At 39.5% G+C, this 20,260-nt stretch overlaps 1 protein-coding gene across 2 annotated transcripts; it reads right to left on the bottom strand.

The window, feature by feature from the left end:
- Positions 1-564: 564 nt before the first annotated feature.
- On the bottom strand, positions 565-12,679 carry DKC1 (dyskerin pseudouridine synthase 1). 2 transcript variants are annotated; one of them, XM_081276727.1, is made up of 15 exons: positions 12,539-12,679; positions 11,814-11,878; positions 11,278-11,364; positions 9,524-9,615; positions 9,087-9,271; positions 8,425-8,489; positions 7,576-7,702; positions 7,207-7,337; positions 6,452-6,595; positions 4,578-4,698; positions 3,580-3,698; positions 2,695-2,798; positions 2,169-2,277; positions 1,460-1,597; positions 565-1,010 (listed from the first exon to the last, which is right to left on the bottom strand). In XM_081276727.1, the coding sequence occupies exons 1-15, from the start codon at positions 12,552-12,554 to the stop codon at positions 939-941; spliced, it is 1,575 nt and encodes a 524-aa protein (XP_081132853.1). In that variant the 5' UTR covers positions 12,555-12,679; the 3' UTR covers positions 565-938. The 2 variants fall into 2 exon arrangements, with proteins under 2 accessions (XP_081132853.1, XP_081132852.1); XM_081276726.1 differs by having other exon boundaries at positions 11,814-11,881; positions 12,539-12,677.
- Positions 12,680-20,260: the final 7,581 nt, after the last annotated feature.

The raw sequence follows: 20,260 nt of genomic DNA, 5'->3' as shown, positions 1-20,260 counted from the left end.
AGGCCTCAAGGTGAATGTTCTACAGAAATGTAAAACTAACAAAGGAAAAGAAAATTTTACACAGGACACTAAAGTCCCCAGATTTTTAATCAAAACATTTTTTATATATTTTTTGTTATGCCAGTTTGAGATTACTGACAATTATAAAATCCAACAGGAATACTTTAGAAATGCCATGAGTCAACTTTAATATGTAAAAATTACAACACTCTTCTCCCAGCAATAAGCAAGTCCATTCTTCAAATGTAAATGAGGGTTTATAACATGAGGGTACAGGAAAAGTTGTTTCTGCCACAAACACAAGTAGCCAGATGGATTTGGGTAAATGCCGCTGAACACACAAGCACTGGACGAGTACACAAAGGACTGACAGCTAGGTCAGAAACAAGATGGACAGTACTGGGCCTGTGAGGCCCATACCCAACACCAGAATAGACCACTGTCCTCAAAGGCCATTGGAGACAAGATTTCCCCAGTGAACACGTTGGTTCAGTTACTCTTTCATTTATCAAGAGTTCTACACCGTTTCATTGAGCAGACTTAATTTTTACAAACTTTTTGAACAAAGTTAAAAAAAAACACAGAATAAAGTAGGAGAGAACTATAATGTTAAAAATGGTCATTAATAAACAGATCCAGACAGTTACTGGACAGTTCTAGGTCTGAAACTGAGGCTTCCCAACTCAAGCAAGAATAGAAGTCAATGGCATACAATCTGCCTTTTTTTTTTTTAATCCACCCACATCCTTAAAACAGGACAAGATGGGATGACCACAACAGGTAGTATCACTGAGGTTTTAAGTAGCAGCTAAAATGTGCCAGAACTCTCCACCCTGTCCAGAACCTTTGTTCTACTCCCTCAAAACAAAAGAAACTGTTTTCTCAATAAGGCTTTCATCTCTCCCACCAGCTGGGCACAAGGCTTAATGTCACCTTCACTACTCAGACATCACTTCCACCACTTTTGCTTTCTTCTTCTTCTTCTTCTTCTTCTTCGTGGTGTCACTGTCCTGGAGAGAAGAGAAACAAGCTTACAGCATCCATTAAGCAAAACAATTATGACTCCCCACAAAGAAAATCTGATAAATTCCACATAGGTTTGTAACCCTTTTCAGGACTTGTAAGGACATTCTGGGATAAATGTTGCGTGTGAGCTGATGTCTGTGACATCCTAATCGTCTACTTTTGTAAGCTGAAACATTCAGATGATGAAGGTATAAATCCTTCCTACCCACTGTCAACAGAATTTGAACTGGGCCCATTAATATAGTATGTCCCCATGTTCATCCCATGAGAGTGGACAAGGCACTCCAGAACACAGGGAAGCACTAAAGGTAAGAGATCAAGGTAACATCCCATCCTTGTGTTATAGCTTCAAGAGTAATGAAGCCAGCACCACCTAATTCTTTCCCTAGCCAAGGACTAAGCTAGCCCAAGGAATCCAACTGTTTATACATACCCCATCTCCAGGCTCGCCCCCATGCTCTAATGCAGTTTTGGCCTTTTTGTCTTTCTTATTCTTCTTCTTTTCCTTCTTGATCAACTGGGGAGCTACTGGAGGGTTCTCATCACTTTCACTCTCACTCTCTCGCTTCCGCTAAAATGAAAATGATTGGTTGAAAGTTAGATCCTTGTTAGTTACAGATAAGAAAAGTTCAGTACATCCAAAAGTCTTAAGAACCCAACTAGACCCAACAGTAAGTAAAGCTGTGGGACACAACAGGAGTACCACAGTTGCAGCATGGGGTTTAGGGACTAGAAGGCCCTGAGAAGTCATTTCTCTCACAGGTGGACTACAGGACCTAAGAGTGGTCCCTAAATTCTTACAGAATGTAGGCAAAGTTGGAATTCACATCTGACAAGTGAAAAGTTCTGCCAACAGTTTATAAGTCACTAAGTATCACCCAAGTTGCCACCATATACTTTCACCCTTTAAACACTGGACTGCTACTGGCTAGGCTAGTCTCATTCTCCTCACAGCAGACACACAGGGAACATGAATCAGAGAAGCCCACAGAGCCCAAACCAGGCCCCCAAGGCGAATATGAGACATTATCTGTGTATGCACTGCAGCTAGGATGAGGGTGAGAAGCTAAACTGAGCCTAACACTGGTGCTTAGAATTATCTCCTGAAGCACATTTCCAACAGACCATGGCATGCCACTCACCTTTGGGACTTTTACAGCTTCAGAAACTACCTGTGGGGCTTTTACCACTTCAGCAACTAAAGATGTGGTTTTTAATACTTCAGCAACCACCTCTCTTTTGCCAGAATCACTGAAATAGAAGCAGTAATAAGTCAAATTGGCTGAGCAGCTTTCCACAGCAGTTCTGCTATATTCTGAGTTATTCAGCAATACTGGGTAAGCCCAAAACCACCACAAAAATACTAACTCTGGACAGAATTCACCAGTTACTATTACAGACTTACTCCCTCAAGAGTCAAACGACCAGATTAGAAAGAACTGTGTGCTATTCAGGCCTGAGCCCTTACCTGGCCCAGGCAGCCAAGGTTTCACAGAACCCAGCGAAGAAAACTGAACTGAAGCACTGGGTCCTATAGTTGGGCACTTAGCACATTTGCTCAAAATAAAACTCTCACTCTCTACCAGGGATCTGCAACCTCATCTGTCATCAATGTCCAAATGAAAAGTTTCCTGTCTCTACCCAGTCCCTGAAACATCTTACCCTCACCTGTAGTCAATGTACTCCTGCTTCCAGGTGGCAGGAGTGTTATCTGTGGGTTTGCCATGCTTGTCCAGAAGACCTTGTTTGATCATTAGCTTCTTCTGACTTGCCTGGTAGTACATTGGGGTTAAAATTAGAATGATGTATCAATGCAAAAAATAGACAATGTGACTGCACACTATACCCTTAGACCTACCCTGCTTGCACAGAATGGCATAACATTTCTGCCTTGTGTATTCTAAGAAGAGCGTCCCCCTCCTCTGCAGAATTGTCCTGAATTGTTCCCTCCCCTCTTCACCTCACCAATACCTAACCCATCCACCCTTCACACTGCTTTAAAAGAAAAATCCCTTGCCCAGATTACCTGACCCAGATAAACTCCTCACTGTGGATTCCGTAACCCTGGAGACCTCCCTGACCTTTTTTTTTTTTTTGGTATCAGGGATTGAACTCAGGAGCACTCAACAACTGAGCCACATCCCCAGCCCTATTTTGTGTTTTATTTAGAGACAGGGTCTCAATGAGTTGCTTAGTGCCTCGTTTTTGCTGAAGCTGGTTTTGAACCCGTCATCCTCCTGCCTCAGCCTCCTGAGCCACTGGGATTACAGGTGCGCACCACTGCATCCAGCATTTCTGCACTTCTAAAAGCCATTAACTTGGCTAAAATTCAGCATCCTACTATGTATGTATTTAAGAAATGCCCAACTGTTTTGCCCCATGAGGCCACAAATCTTTGAGGTCTACGATGCAGCCTGACTCTGTTCACTGTCAACAATCCAACACGATGCAAGGCTACAGTAGTAAGGACACACCAAGATTTATAAGAGCAGGTACTCAACAGTAACACAAAGCAAAATAACCCAGCAAGGCCTAAAACCCAGTCCTACTTACCTTTGGACCCAAACCCCACTTCCGAGGGTAGGTGTCTCTCTCCATAATCACTCTCTTGATCTTTGCTACTATACCATGGTCACAGGTAGAGATCACTGCTGTGGTCATCAACGCAATAGCTGTAGGCATTAGAAAGAAAAGAATGATTTGAAGGGGAAGGGCTTGATAACTGATGAATCCCAATTCTACTGCTTCATGACTTTTAAAACCCCACTTATAGCCCCGAGATCTACTACCTTAACAGGGGTTTCCTTTGCTTAGACTGTGAATATGGAGAAAAATCCTCCATTATAGGAAGGAAGCTTCTGAAATGATGCTAACTTTACCAATTTAAAGACACCTAACCAAAGCAAGTGGATACACATGGCAGGTTTGTGGCTTAGGACATGTATAGGCTTGGCACACATGTCCCCTAAGGGCCACGGAATGTTACAAGAAAATGGATCCCGGAAACTTCAATCTGTGGGATTGAAGCCTTCTATGACTGCCTCACCTGCTCACAGAGTTGAGTGAGTTGACATGCTTTGCTTTACTTCTGGTATAAATTAGAACTATTAAATGAATAGTCTGACTCACTCATTAAGAGGGGCACAGGGTATTTAAAGTCATAAGGAGTGACCCAATAGTAGCGAAACTTTCATAAATTAAAAAAAAAAGTTACTTATTAAGCTACCTGCAAGCAGACAAGGAGCAAAATAAAGGATCTTTATTTTTGATTACCACAGATAACCGCAACCACTCATCACCAGTGATTCCCTATATTCTCTCTGGAGAGCCAAGAATCTACTCATATGAAAGAGAAATCCCACTTATCTCCTCCTCACCTGCACCTGACTGACCTCCCCCTTTACTGTGACCATCTGTAGACCTTAGGAGACACCATGAATAGATCAACATAAGGAGTCAGTATGTGCAGACTGGCTCTCAGTAAGCATAGCTATGATGATGCAGAATAGAGCCCCATCTCCAGAACTGATGAGGGTGACATCCCTCCTTACCCATGCAGATTGCTTCCCCCTTGGTAGTGATGACCACAATCTCCTGGTTGACCTCAATGCCATCTTCATATCGGAGAACACCTGGCAGCATAATCTTGGCCCCATAGCAGATTGCATTTACCTACAGAGATGGTATCACATGTGAGGCTCCCAGCCACTGCCCTCCATCCTACTCCTACACTCTATAACAGGAGAGGTGAGAGCAGGAAAGGTAGCTAATGGCACTGAGAGTTCAATAGGACATCAAGGGTCACAGAATAGTAGCAGCTACTTACTGCATGCTAGGCACTGGTCTAAAAACTTTACACATCTCATTATTCCCATGAATCTCTAGTTGCTGAAGAACACATCCCTCTTTCTTCACTAAGTTACATAATCAAACCTGCCTTACTTTTCATGAATTACCCCCTACTAACTTTTACCAGGAGAAAGAACAATACATTTACTGAAGATGCAACCAGTAACAGAATCCCAAAGTAACTTGCAAAAAGTTAAGTAGGCCTGCTCAACCACATAAGTTTTGGTATAGAATTTATAAGCCAATGGTTAACTCCCTAGAGTTTGATGGCATCCAATGCATCTCATGACATCTTGTCTTCACTTGACCATATTCCACCCTCTCCTTAAATTCACCCAGAAGTTAACAGCCTGATCCCAGAACATCACATTTACACATGACTTTTTTTCAATTCTTAATAGTGCTATGTTTTAGTATACCTCTTTAATCTTTTAACCTTTTATTATAGACTATGACATAAAAAAATGCACCATATATGAATACACAATTTTAATAACTGAATACAAACAATTATCAACCTCAAATTATTACATAGAAATATCCCTCAAGTTAGAAAAAAAATTTATGGCTAGATAGTATTTAACAAAAATTGATTATGCACCAAGCCACAAAACAATCTTAATTTATAAAAGCCTACATCCTCTAATCATATTACAATTAGAAATAAAAAAGCTATTTTAAAAATTCCAGACCCTTAAAAAAAGAAAGGGCCAAACTAAAATAACTGCATTTCACTTGCATTACTAAGAGGACTACTCTTTTTTGTTTGTTGTTGTTTGGTAATAGAGATTGACACTGGATCCCAGAGCATTTAACCATAGAGCCGCTTCGTACCCACCCACTCCCCGCTTTGAGCCGGGGCCTTGCTCAGTTGCTGAGGCTGGCTTTGAACTTGTGCTCCTGCTTCAACCTCCCTAGTGGCTTGGATTACAGGCATGTGCCACTGTGCGCAGATGAAGACTTCTTCTCTTAATTATAAAGCTACATAGTAAATCTGCTAAGAAAAAGGCTTGATAAGCTCAGTGGGATCTAGATTTCATTGCCTCAAACTATAATTTATTTAAACAAGAGTTTTTATTAAAATTCCCACAAGATAAAAACAGTTGTTATAGATCTGAAACTTTAGTCTCAAAATTTCCCCATCAAAACAACTTTTTCTAACAATAATTTAAATAAGTCAAGGTTTCTTATGCACATGCAGAAGTAACAAGTTAAAGAGAGCCAAATTTTTTTGTACCACCAAGTCTATTACCTGAACCAAGTTACTTAGAACTGTTAAAGTCAATGTTTAATTTGCTCTATTTTTAAATAGGAGAATTAGCATTAAACCTTTAAAGAGAGATATATATATATATATATATGGTTTTGACTTCATAGATGTTTCCGTTATTAACAGCAGAGAATCTAGCATCTAACCTATGCCAATAGGAGGGGAATTAGACCCTAAGGAAAATGATAAATGTAAATTCACAGTACTAATGTTTCATTTTTAAAAAATAGAATGGTTTCAGAACATGGACTGTCTCATCTCTAGAGTACATCCTATCCAAATGTGGGCGCTTAATCCAGAACTTACTGCACTATCTTTCATAACCAATCGTTTATGGGATGTCAACAGCTTTTCCAAAGGGTAAACAACTCGCCGCAGGTAACTCTCATCCTTGTGGTTATCATATAGCCACTGAGCATCAAGCACATCATGCATTGTCACCATATGGTCCTGAAAAGCAGCCACAGATGAAAGTAATTCAGTGTCTTCATATCTCAAATATCCACCAGAACCCAAACTTCTTAAAATTGAAGGTAACTACTTGTGAACTTGTCTGCTAGTCTAAGGTCATTAGGAATCTTCAGTCTCTTAGAATTGTTATTTTAACTGTTGCTAAATTAGATTTAAGCAGGCATTTTTGTAGACCAGGAAGTAAATAGAATAGATTAATATTTTCTATCTGATCATCTCCCCTAGTCAATTTTAATGTTCCAAAGTTTAATTAACAGAACAGGGAAGCTGCCCTGAACTGAACTCAACACTTTGGAAATCGTCTTTCTCAGGATATGAAGCATGTAAGGTTCCATCAAGGGCTGGCAGATATTAAGAATCAGTTCAAGGGGCTGGGGATGTGGCTCAAGCGGTAGCGCGCTCGCCTGGCATGCGTGCGGCCCGGGTTCGATCCTCAGCACCACATACAAACAAAGATGTTGTGTCTGTCAATAACTAAAAAATAAATATTAAAAAAAAAATTCTCTCTCTCTCCCTCCCTCTCTCTTAAAAAAAAAAAAAAAAAAAAAAAAAGAATCAGTTCTAAAGCCTCTAGCCCCACAATGGCATACCTTTTCACTCATGACTCCAGAACGAACCCTCCGAAGTTCCTGCATCTGACCGCCAACTCCCAACAACAAGCCAAGGTGTACACACAGTGTCCGAATGTAAGTGCCAGCCTCACAACTCACCCAAAAGATTCCTGAGACACATATACAAAAAAAGTTGCACCTATTTTACAGAGTAAACAACACATATTTGGTTGTGAACCTGAGTTATTCTCCATCTGAGCCATCAGGACTAGAGAAGACAGATGCAGGAGAAGAATATACAATATGCTAAGTGCATCTACTTTTAACAACAGAATGGAACCCTAAAAATGCATTCCTACTCACTTGCAGTCTGTGGCAATTCAGTTCCTCACAGGTCTAACGACTCACCTAGTCTTCTTTCAGGATCATATTCAATCATTTTGCTCTCATAGATAGTCCTCACTCGGAGTTGCCTCTTTACTGCAGCAATAAGTGGGGGTCGCTGGAACAGGGCACCTGTCAGAGTTTCTAGGGCCTAAGGATAAATACAAACCAAAGCACTTTCATCACATAGATTCTTACATAAGTTTAAAGGGCATATTTGGGGAATTTATAACACAATTGAGACACAGGTTTATTTCAATTATTAAGATCAAAAATACCCTTTTAAAAAACATCTTAAAATTTTTTTTTAGTTGTAGATGAACACAATACCTTTATTCATTTATTTATTTACTTTAAAGAGAGAGTGAGAGTGAGTGAGAGAGGAGTGAGAGAGGAGGGAGAGGGAGAGAGGAGGGAGAGAGGGAGAGGGAGAGAGGGAGAGAGGGAGAGAGAGAATTTTTAATATTTATTTTTTAGTTCTCGGCGGACACAACATCTTTGTTGGTATGTGGTGCTGAGGATCCAACCCGGGCCACACGCATGCCAGGCGAGTGCGCTACCGCTTGAGCCACATCCCCAGCCCCAATCTTTCTTTATTTTTATGTGGTGCTCACGGTGGAACCCAGTGCCTCACACATACCAGGCAAGCACTCTACCACTGAGCCACAACCACAGCTCTAAAATGCCCTTTCTTTAACTACTCAGGTAAGGGTTTGTCCCCACCTCCAGTATTCCCCTCCTCAGGCTAGCTAAGGAAGCCCACTGAAAAGGGCATAAGAGATGATAAGCTAGGAAAGCTAACCTGTTTCCACATAGTTAGGGGCTCAGAAACCCAAGCAGTCTAAGGTGCCCTCCCTACAGTGGCAGACTTACCCTAGAAAGCTGAGTCCCCCCTTCAATAGCATTGTGCAGCCGGACAATTCCCACATACTCTTTGCCTGAAAAATGACAAAAGAGTAGTCAGGTGTGGCCACTAAGTTTTTTTATACTTCTAACATGCCTAATCACTGCCATTTTGCATAGCAGAAAAAGCAGATATTTCATACCATGTTTACATAAAACTTTTATTAAAAGACAGATTTCATGGTGCTGATGGGAACAAGAAATGAAGTTATTTTTTCTCACTTGGAGGTCAGTGGGGCTGACAAGGACAGCTGGACACCCAGTACAGAGCCCAACTGGAAAATACCTTGCTAAGGTAAGTAGAATTTTCTCAGGTGAGAATGAGAAAAAGGGTACTTTAGGCAGCAGGAGAGGAGCCTGGAATGACAAGTCCAGAGCTGGACAGAATTCTGCCTCAGTGTTAGAATTCGTTGACTCAATGTGCACATGACCAGTATCTCAAACTCCAAAAGAGACCAACCTGGGTCTGGCAAAGGACAGAAGGGCATATGAAAACCAAAAGAATATCCCTGCTTCAGGAATTTCTCTCTCCTAATTAAGAAATTTCCAAGAGCCAAAATGCACAAGGGAAGCAAATGCAGAGTGCCTTCCAATCTCTAACTAGCCAGCCCTCTGCTCCATCTTTCACATACCTGCACTCTGTTGTGATTTCACCAAACGTGTTGCACGTTCTATGCACACGATTAAACAGCCAGTCACCTTTGGATCCAAGGTGCCACTGTGTCCTGTCTTCTCTACCCGAAGTATTCGTCGGATCCAGGCTACCACCTCATGGGAAGAGGGGTTAGAGGGCTTGTCAAGATTAATAAAACCTGTCCTAGAATGGGGAAAAAAAAATGTACTACCTGTTCTGAACTCTTCAACCAACCAAAACCAAAAATCACTACCACCACCATCACCAACAATAATTTTCTGAAGAATTAAAAAGAAAAAAATCCATCACAGATATAGGTTATATATCCAGGGCAAAGCCATTCTAAGATGACACTACCTCTTTGAATATGAATAATGTGAAAGCATTATTTTGAAAAGAACTTGATTGAACAATGCTTGATCCCAACACATTTACCTGATATAGTCCCCAATCTCCCTCTTCAGAGGATTTGAACCACAAGGAAGAGGTGTATAGTGTGTTGTCCTTACATTTAGCTTATCGAAATTCTAGAAAGCAACAATATAACACAAAATAAATGAACCACTGACACATCTAAAACAAGAGTTAGCACCATCATCAACCCTTAAAGTTCATAGCAACCCTTAAAGTTCATAAATCTAGATTTTTGTGCCCACATTACCATTAGTTGCTGTGACACACTGTTAAAGCTCCTTAAATACTGGGAAAATTCCCAATATTGGAACAAGACAAATTTGAGCACTTACTTGTAGATTCAAGTCATTGCTCTAGAAAAAGAGACTTACTGGGGTACTACAGAACACATACTGGGCTTCATTGTGCAGGATTTGAATAAAACATGGAATAGCTTTGATTTTCTCAGCAACAAAAGAGCCAAACTGAAGATGACTGGCAATGTTTCTGAACATGGCCAGCTTATTCTTGCTCCATATGCCCCACATCTCTGCTCCTTTGTAATCTCCTGAAACTTGATCACCAGTTGGTTAAGAATTCACTACCTGAAGTCTATCTTTCATCATCAGTTTAGTTTCTCCATGGTACTTACAACAACAGCAATAATGTTTCAACTACCTATCTCCCATTCCTGGAGTTTGGGACCTTACATACCCTGTTTATTAGCATATTTCCAGGCCAACAACAGAAAAGAGATATTGCTTAAATGACAGTAATTATCTGGCCAAGCAGAAACTCAAATTGATTAAATTATATAAATACCATTCTTTCATCATCCCATACACAATGATTTTTATTAAAACTGTCAAGGGTTATCTCACTAACTTTTTTCTCTAAGACTCACAGCTGTTATCCATTTTTTAAAAAAAATTTTTAGTTATAAATGGACACAATATCTCTTTATGTATTTATTTTTATGTGGTGCTAAGGATTGAACCTAGTGCCTCACATCTATGAGGCAAGTGCTCTACCACTGAGCTATAGCCCCAACCCGAGCTGTGTAACATTTTAATTGTGAAAATTATGAAAACAGTGTAATTTAACTCTATTTCTCAAGTACCCAATTTAAACCTCAAAGAAATAGTGAATACTGTATGTTAGAAACTGTGCCTAAATATGTTTCATAGAACACCTAACCCTCAGCCCAACTTCCTAAGTGAAGATATTATGAGCAAACTGCCTTAAAAAGTTTAAACAACTAGTCCAAGATCACACACAATGTGATTCAAATAGGTCTGGCCTAAAAGCCCAGAAGTAAAGCAATGCAAGTCTGGTCCACAAATTGGTGCAGGTGTACAAGATGGAGTAAGTTAAGAAACGAACTTGTTTATAAATTTTGATAGTAATTTAACATTGTGGTGACATTTTTACTGAACAACAATGTTGGATGCACTGGAAATTTTATAATAACCTGGCCCTTTATCTCAGATACCTGAAATGTCACTGTTTTAGACTGTGACTCATTATGGTGGCATTTGTTAAAGTAAAAGATTTAGTAGTAGATATGCTTTTTTATTTTATTTATTTTAAAATATTTTTTAGTTGTAGATGGACACAGTATTTTATTTATTTTTATGTGGTGCTGAGGATTGAACATAGTGCCTCAGGCATGCAAGGCAAGTGCTGTACCACTGAGCTACAACCCCAGCCCCTAGTAGTAAATATTCTTAATTAACTGTTTAACAATTAGAAATAGTATCAAAGTCAGACATCAACCTAATGCACACAGCACATACCTTTAGCAACAAGGGCCACTGAGATGTATCCAACTGAGCCACTTTGGATTCTGGTTTGATAAGAAATTCTTCAGCATGTTGTATTTCCTTTAAGAGGACAGATACATGACCTATTAGATCTTTCCATCTATTTTGAACAATTCCATTACTACCACAGTGGTGTATGCCTTTTAAATGACAAATAAGGCATTGTGTGCCTTTTCCTCAGAACCTCCACAGGGAAGAAATGAACCAGAAGCTCTTTAGGTGAAGTGCCATTAAGATGGGTGCAATACATTTAAAATAAAAGGAAATGGGGGTCTGCTGATGGGACAAGAAAGAGAAATCCAGGAAGAACAGTTGCTGTTGCCAACAGCATTTTGTAAACTATGTATAATTAGAAACTTAGGTTGTCTGCCTTTGGCTTTTCAGTGTTTTGGCTCTACACAATGACTAGTGAATGCTAGCCCATTCGTTGAGAATATTTAACACTTCTTTAGTTTAATATGTTAACTAGTCTTTTTAGTCAAAGCAAAGTAAAACACATCCCTACTTACAGCTACATCTTCTTCTTGTAAAGACTTCCGCTCCTTTTTCTTCTTATGTTTCTTTGGTAAAATAACTACTAAAACAAACACAAGATTTGGTAATTTTTCCTCGGAACAATCGAAACAAAACAAAGTTAAAACAGGTAGAAAAAGGATTTTAATCTAGCACTGGTGCAGAAAACTCAAATGGGTAAGGCCAAACACATGGGTCGACTGCCTGGTAATGACTGCAAGCTGTTGCACGTGCTGACTTCCCTTCCAATTCACCACGTGGCTGAGGCAGGGCTCAAATACCCAACAGAAGCGCTCACCCATGGGCCAGAAAGTTCCACAGGCGGCCACTCAACTGTTCATGCGGGCTTGTGTTCTCTAGGACGTTTTGAACTCGGAGTTATCCCCATTCCGGGACCACCCGGCCTTTTTCCCACACCTTCTTAGTACCCTCGCTCGCTCCATCCCATGACACTAATGGCGACCCGGGTTCTAGGTGTACTCTCAGAGGTGGGAAGCCTGAAACCCGTGGAGTACAGTTGCCGCGAGAGCTTCTGCTCGACACTCCTCCGTGGAGTCAGGGCCAAGAGGCAAGGTCGGCCTAAGGCCCGGCGGATACGCAGCAGACCCACCAGCGAGAGCAGGCAGCAGGCGCGGGGCCTGATGCTATCTCCCCACCCCTGGCTCCTCAAGACTTCAAAAGGTCGCCCAGGTCTCACTACCAAGGCGCCCTCAGCCCTTACCTTCCTCGTCCGCCATGTTGTACAGCACCGCGTGCGTTCCAGGCTCGCCAACCCCGAAAAAACTACCCGCAGACTCCAGCCGCTAGGGTCCGTCAGGCCGCGCCACCAGGAACCGCCCACCGGCGCACAGCCCGTGCGTGCCGCGCCGCAGGGCGGGAAGGGGAGGGACTTCACTGGGGGTGGGGCCTGGGACGCGCGCGGGCCATCTGCTAAATGTCATTGGCTGCCTCTGCCCATTGCCGGGCACGACTGCGCATGTGCTTGAGGACTCACCCAGCCTCTGATGGTTCCAGCTGGAGGCGCAAGCGCCGCGCGCCTCCAAGGCCTGGACCGTGTGGGCGTGGCCCTGGCAGTCGCTGGCTAGTGGTCTCAGCTTTGACTTCCCATACTCAGGCTCTGTAAGTAGAAACCCGCGGCCTTCTCACGCCTACCCGTTCAAGTTGGTGTCAGAACAATTACGTTGAAAAAATAAAATGTCGAGGCACAAGAAGGATGAAAGCCCTTTGCTGCTTGGAATTTACTTCCAGTTAGGGCGATGCTGACCAATAGGAATAGAGTGAGAGCCATGTGTGGACCTGCGCATTTTCCAGCAGCTACATGAAAGAAAAATAAAAGGATGAGAATTTCTTATAGTAAAAAATTGTATTTTGTCCTGCATAGCTGAGATATCACCATTTCTGGTGGCTTTCCTCCACCATTACTGCTGTCTATGACTCGTCTAGATTTTTCCAGTGGCCTCCTACAGGTGCGTCTGTTTCTACTTTTAGATCCTGTCCCTTCTCTGCTCAAAATCTTTTAAGGCTTCCCATTGTAGTGGGTTGAACAGTGGTCCCCCAAAAGCTATGTCCACAACCTAACCTTCAGACCCTGTGAATGCAACAGTATTTGCAAAAGGGTCAGTGCATAAATAATAAAGTTAAGGATCATGAACTCATCCTGCATTACCTGGCTGAGCCCTAAAACCAATGGCAAGCTCCTTACAAGAGAACGGAAAAGTCAGAAGAGGAAAAGTTCAAGTGAAGGTGAAGGCAGAGATTGACATGCTTTCAGATTTCTAGCCTCTGTAATTGTGAAAGAGTAAATTTCTGTGGGTTTTAAGCCACTGGTTTGGAGATAATTTGTTATAATAGTCCAAGGAAACTAATACACCATCTCATTAAAGAGCAAAAGCCAAAGTTCTTACAATGGCTATGAGAATTTGCCTCCAATTCTTCTTGAGTTCATGTCCTTCCAATCATGCCCTTTATTCCTTTCCTCCTGCCATGATGGCTCTTGTCTGTTCCTGAGTATTATAGGGGCATTCCTCCATCTTGGAGCTTTCATACCTGCTCTTCCCTCATTGTCTGCTCCACTACTAGAATATTATAGCTTTATCAAGGCAGGAAATTTTTGTCTGTTTTGTTCACTGCTATATACTCCTTCCTGTAGGCTACAAACTGGAACCAAATTGGATTTTCTCCAAGGATATTCATAGCACAATTATTCACAATAGCCAAAGGGTGGAAACAATTCAAATGGCCATCAGCAGTTGAATATATAAACAAAAAGTGGTCTATCCATACCATGGAATATTATTTACCCATAAGGAAGGAATTAAATATGATATTAATACGTTTTACAACATAGATGAAACCTTGAAAGCACTATGATGAGTGAAAGAATCAAAAGACACAAGGCCACATATTATATGATCCCACTTACACGAACTGCTCAGTATAGGCAAATCTAGATAGAGACACATTAATGGTTGCCTAGTACTAGGAGGTTTAGGATAACACTGGAAATAACTGCTAATGAGTTATTAGCAGAAGCAGGGTTTCCCTTTAAAGTAGCAAAATGTTCTAAAATTACATTGTGGTTATAGTTACATAAAATTTTAACAATTGTAGAATAAGATGGCCACTCATTACTGCTCTGAATAGATTAAAGGACAATCAAATTCCTTGAATTTTTTGTTGAGCTTATGGACAAAATTTCTATAACCATCCTCAAGGAATCACTTTTATAGCACAAAAAAGGTAACCAAAACCCAAAGTTATATTTTGATCTAATGCCATATCAAATTACAAAACTCAGTGAATTTGCAGCTTTGTCAGTTCTTTAAATAAAAGTTCATGCACGGCTGGGGTTGTAGCTCAGTGGAACAGCACTTGCCTAGCATGTGTGAGGCACTGGGTTCGAGCCTCAGCACTGCATATAAATAAATAAAATACAGGTATTGTGTCCATCTAATATATATATATATATATATATATATATATATATATATATATATATATATATTGCAATGGTTAGAAAAGAATAGAGCACTGAGATTTGAAATGGGAATAAAAAAGAGAACAGGAAGGACTGAGAGTAGGAAGAATCCCTTGCACATTAAAACAACAGTAGGAGTTAGCAAATAGGTATCAGTAAAGAGGCAATATTTATACAATTGAAATTTGAAGGTTCTTTTATTTTGGTACCAGGGATTGAATTCAGGACCTCTCAACCACTGAGCCAAATCTCTAGCCCAATTTTGTATTTTATTTACAGACAGAGTCTCACTGAGTTGCTTAGGGCCTTGCTAAGTATCTGAGGCTGGCTTCGAACTTGGGATCCTCCTGCGTCAGCCTCTTAAATCACTGGGATTACAGGCTGCACTCAGCTTTGAAGATTATTGACAACATGTTTGAGAACATAATTTAAATAAGATTTAAATATTGGTATAGATATTGTTCCACGTGAAGATCATGTCTAGATCAAGAATCCTATCCTAGAATTTTACCTGCAATGGACAATGGAGTTTGGGCGAGAATAGACAATGATTTAAGTAGCTTCTTTGTTGAGAGATGATGATAGCTATTAGAGTCTCATCCCAGATTATTTTCACCACATTGTCTTCACCACATCTGGCCAGATAACCAAAAGAAAGTTATCTGAGAATTCACTACAGTACATGGAAGACTTTACTTCTGATACCATATTCTATGCTAGTTGGAAATACAGCCATACATCATTGCTTAAAATGGGACAAGTTCTGATTACTTCATTGTCAGACGAATATCCCAGAGTGTATGTGCACAAACCTGGAAAACATAGCTCAATCACTCAGCATGGTGTCTTGATGCAGTCATAATGTGCATGAGGCTTCTGCCAGCTTAACATGGCATATTGGTTCACAGTAAACGTTTCTTTAGATGTAGAAGAGTACACACTAAAATAATGATAAACAGTGTAGTTCAGTAAATACATAAACCAATAATAGTTTATTATCAAGCATTATGTTCTGTACATAATTTTATGTCAATACCATGGTCAGTGTTGTAGGTTTATTTATGCTAGCATCACCACAAGCACATTATCTTTTGGTACCACTGTTATATATGTGTTATGTGGTATATGGCTGTATTTTGTTTGCAAGTAAAAGAAACTGACTCTTGCATGATTTAACCAAAAATGAAATTTATTGGAAGGGTGAAATGGGCTCATGGACTCAATAAAAGACAGGTTTAAAGAATGAATATGATAAATACAGTTAGCCCTCCCAATCTATTTATTCCACATATGAGGTTTTAACCAACCACAGATCAAGAATATTCAGGAAAAAAAGTGGCATTTGTACTGAACATGTAAAAAATTTTGTATTATTATTATTATTATTATTAGTAGTAGTAGTAGTAGTAGTACAGGGGACTGGACTCAGGGGCACTTAATCGCTGCATCACATCCCCAGCCCTTTTATTTTTTATTTTGAGGCAGGGTCTCACTGAGTTGCTTAGGGTCTTGCTAGGTTGCTGAGGCTGACTTTGAGCTCACAATCCTCCTGCCTCAGCCTCCTGAGCCACTGGGGTTACAGATATGTACCACCGTGCCTTGCTCTTATCATATTTCCTAAGCAATATAGTATAGGAACTATTTACGTTACATTTAGTATTAAAAGTCATGTAGAAGTCATTTAAAGTATATTGGAAGATGTACACTGATTGTATTCAAATATGTCTTACTTTGTCTTTCAGTATAAGTGACTTGAGCATCGACAGATTTTGGTACCTGAAGAGGTCCCAGAGTTAATCTCATGTGGATATAGAAGGACAACCGTATAGAGATATATAAATAAATAAAGATATAGACACACTTCTATAAATGAATGAGAATGAGAGCAAATGTGTAAGCAGAGTGAGTGAACACTAAAGTTAGGCCTCAAAACTATTTATATCTCATATCTCACTTCCATAGACTTTAGTAAAGGATTGTAGAGATAAAAACAGAAAAACCACATTTCAAAAAAATTTAAAACAATAGGTCTGAATATGACTTTTCCTCTACTTTAGGAGAAAAGCCCCTAACAACATAAACTCTTCACATTGTGACTCCTTATAGATGCTCTTTAATTACTAACCTGCTTTTCTGCCCTCAAGTCCTATAGGGTAATGATTGATTGGTTTAAAATGTTTCACTAGTCATACGTAGTAAATGCTATTAGTTGGTTATCCAATAGCTATCCTTTTTCTTTTCTTCATTAATAATAAAATCCCAGTTTTATTCAATGCAACTGTTGCTTCATGTTACTAAGTTTTGAAGTAGTTTATTGGGCAACAGTACAAAGTAAACTGTGGACAGTGACTGGAGTGATATAAGCTTAATCAGGTGGTTATTCCAATTTCTACTACAGTTTCAGATGTAATCTATTTGCTAAAACAATTGTGCACCTTTCCTAACATTTTCTATTTTCATTGACCTGGCCAATGTTGAAATGGTTTCTTGAAGATTTTGCTATGTTGCTAGTTGTGACAAAACCTTGTGAGGATAGAGTACTATCCTACAGGATATGGAACATACTGTGAACCAGAGACCATTGAATGATGCATTTTTTCTCATGATCAGAATGTAAGAGGTCTGTGAAATATTGTGCTGGCAGGTTCTTTATATTAGGTATTCAAATAGGGCCAAATGGGGATGGCTTCTTTTGTTCCATGATGTCTAGGGCCCTGGCTAAGATGATGTGATGACTAGGGGCGATGTAAAAGCTTTACACTTAACACTTAAATCTAGGGTTAATTTTGAGTTCATTTTTTAAAAATATATTTATTTTAGTTGTTGATGGAACTTTTATTTTTATTTATTTATATGTGGTGCTAAGAATTGAACCCAGTGCCTGACACATGCCAGGCAAGCGCTCTACCACTGAGCTGCAGCTCTAGCCTCTTGAGTTCATTTTAATATAAGTTGAAAGGTTTATGTTAAGATTTTTGTTCATTTGATTTTTGGTTATTTTTGCCTACTGTTCTGGTACTGTTTTCTTGAAAAGGAAAACAGTTCCTCCACTGAAATGGACTTCAGTAAGGCTGAAGGGGAGAAGGAATTTGGGTGGCAAAAATCTTTTCAATTATTTCCTAAGATAACTGTAAATATTCATTTTGTCACCAAATGTCAAATTGCATATTTCTTTTTCTTTATAAAAATGTTAAGCCATAACCAAATAATAAAATAAAATTATTGTATCAAGAAAAAATTGGGGGCTGGGGATGTGGCTCAAGCGGTAGCGCGCTCGGCTGGCATGCGTGTGGCCCGGGTTCGATCCTCAGCACCACATACAAAAAAAAACCAAAGATGTTGTGTCTGCCAAAAAAACTAAAAAAAAAAAAATTAAAATTCTCTCTCTCTCTCTCTCTCTCTCTCTCTCTCTCTCTCTCTCTCTCTCTCCTCTCTCTTAAAAAAAAGAAAAAATTGGGAAATTTATGTAGGTCTATTTCTGGGTTCTCGATTCTATTTCATATATCTATATATCTATCTCTCTGCCAATACTACACAGTCTTGAATATTGTAGCTTTATAAAAATCTTTGAAATTGTATGAAGAGATTTATGTGTTGGTTTTGTATTGTAAAACCTTGCAAAATTCACATACTAGTTATGAGGGTTGTTTTTATATATTCCTTAAGATTTTCTGTGAAGACAAATATGTCATGTGCAAATCAAGACTATTTCATTCTTTCAAATCTGTATTCTTTTTGCTTCTTTTTAAAAATCTATTTTACTGGCTAGAACTTCTGTTACAGAAGGAGAGGTGTCTCCAGAGAATGGTATGAGGGGTTCCCAGAGAGAAGGGGGAACACAACTCATGACCACCAAGGGTCTTAGCTTATGTGATGGAAAAGAATTTCAACATACACTGATCAGAGGCATAAACAGTTTATTTAGGAAAGCAGATACACATTCAAGGAAGACTGTGGGCTACCTCAAGAGAGAAATGCCTTTGTGGGTAAAACAAGGAATACATACTCAGGGGAGAATATGAGCCATCTTAGGAGGGACAGATATGTTTTGGTGGTTCCTGTCTCTCTTTAAAAAGAAATTTGATGAAAGTGGGTATGAGAAGTTAGAATGATATCCGTCTGATAATCTCAAAAATGATTTATGATGGTCTAGTCAATGTCAGGATCCTTAGCTTGACATCATCTTTATTATCTGATCAATGGATAGTGCTGGAAAGTCTTCTAAATTATAGTTTCCTCAAGATATCATCTTTCTCTTTAATCTGTTTATTTGTGGGTTAATTAATAGTGAACAGATAGAATTACAGATTTTCTGACTTTGGAAATGACAAGCCTGGGAGAAAGACTGGCTTAGGGAGTAACAGGTATGAAAAAGGATGTGGGATTTTTTAATTAAAAATTTATTTTCTATTCTTACCTTTATGTCTCCTTTCTACCTACTTTAAATTTCTTCTGTTCTACCTAATTTCCAATACTGTATTGAATAAGAGTGGTAAGAGTGAGCTGGGCACAGTGGTACATGGTTGTAATCCCAGCAGCTGGGGAGGCTGAGGCAGGAGGACTGTGAGTTCAAAGCCAGTCTTAGCAACTTAGTGAGGTCCTAAGCAACTTAGGGAGACCCTACCTGTAAATAAAATATAAAAAGCACTGGGGATGTGGGTTATTGGTTAAGCACCCCTGGGGTCAAAGCCCTGGTACCACACACACCACAAAAAAAAAGAGTAGATATCCTCTCTAGGCTCACAATCTTAATGAAACAGTGTGCAATTTCTCACCATGAAATATGATGTTAGCTAAAGAACATCCTGTAGATATTCTTTAATGGTTTATTGAAATTCTGTCAAATGCTTGTTCTGTATTAAATGATATAATAAAATAAGACTTTTTTCTTTTAATTTTTAATGTAGTGACTTGCATTGATTGTATTTCAAATATTGAATGACCTTGACATGTCTGGGGTAAACCCCACTTTGACATGGTATACAATTCTTTTTATGGTTTTTTTTGTGTTCCTTTTGCTAGTATTTTGCTAAAATTTTTTGTGTCTGTAGTAATGAGGCATACCAGTCTCAGTTTTCATTTCATTTTTTTCAAAAAACTGTCTTTTTCTGGTTTGGGTATCAGAGTAATACAGGCTTCACAGAATGAGTTGAAAAGTATTTGATTTGGGCTTGTGACAACAGTTTCATGTGATTTAAAATATAACAATAGTGGATGGATGGGGATATGGCTCAGTGTTAAGTGCCCTTTTGGCTTAATTGGCTTAATCCCTGGAGTGTGTGCGTGTGTGTGTGTGTGTGTGTGTGTGTGTGTATAACAATAGTGGATATGATATCAGTATTTTCTCATAAGAAGTGAGAAATACTATCATTCACAATAATAAAGCCAAATATCATACTTCAGATGGAAACTAGGTGGATTTCACTCTGAGAGAGAGATTTTTATAGATGCTTGAATAGAAGAAAG

This window comes from Spermophilus citellus, assembly GCF_964194105.1.
Source record: "Spermophilus citellus genome assembly, chromosome: X".
Lineage (NCBI taxonomy): Eukaryota > Metazoa > Chordata > Mammalia > Rodentia > Sciuridae > Spermophilus > Spermophilus citellus.
The sequence above is the reverse complement of the archived record's forward strand: the minus strand, read 5'-3'. Positions and strand labels throughout refer to the sequence as shown.

Coding starts and splice junctions, on each gene's coding strand:
- DKC1 (XM_081276726.1), bottom strand. Junction 7,703..8,424: donor GGGGGACTCAGCTTTCTAGG/GTAAGTCTGCCA, acceptor ATTTATCCTTAG/GCCCTAGAAACTCTGACAGG. Junction 3,699..4,577: donor GGGGGAAGCAATCTGCATGG/GTAAGGAGGGAT, acceptor TAATGCCTACAG/CTATTGCGTTGATGACCACA.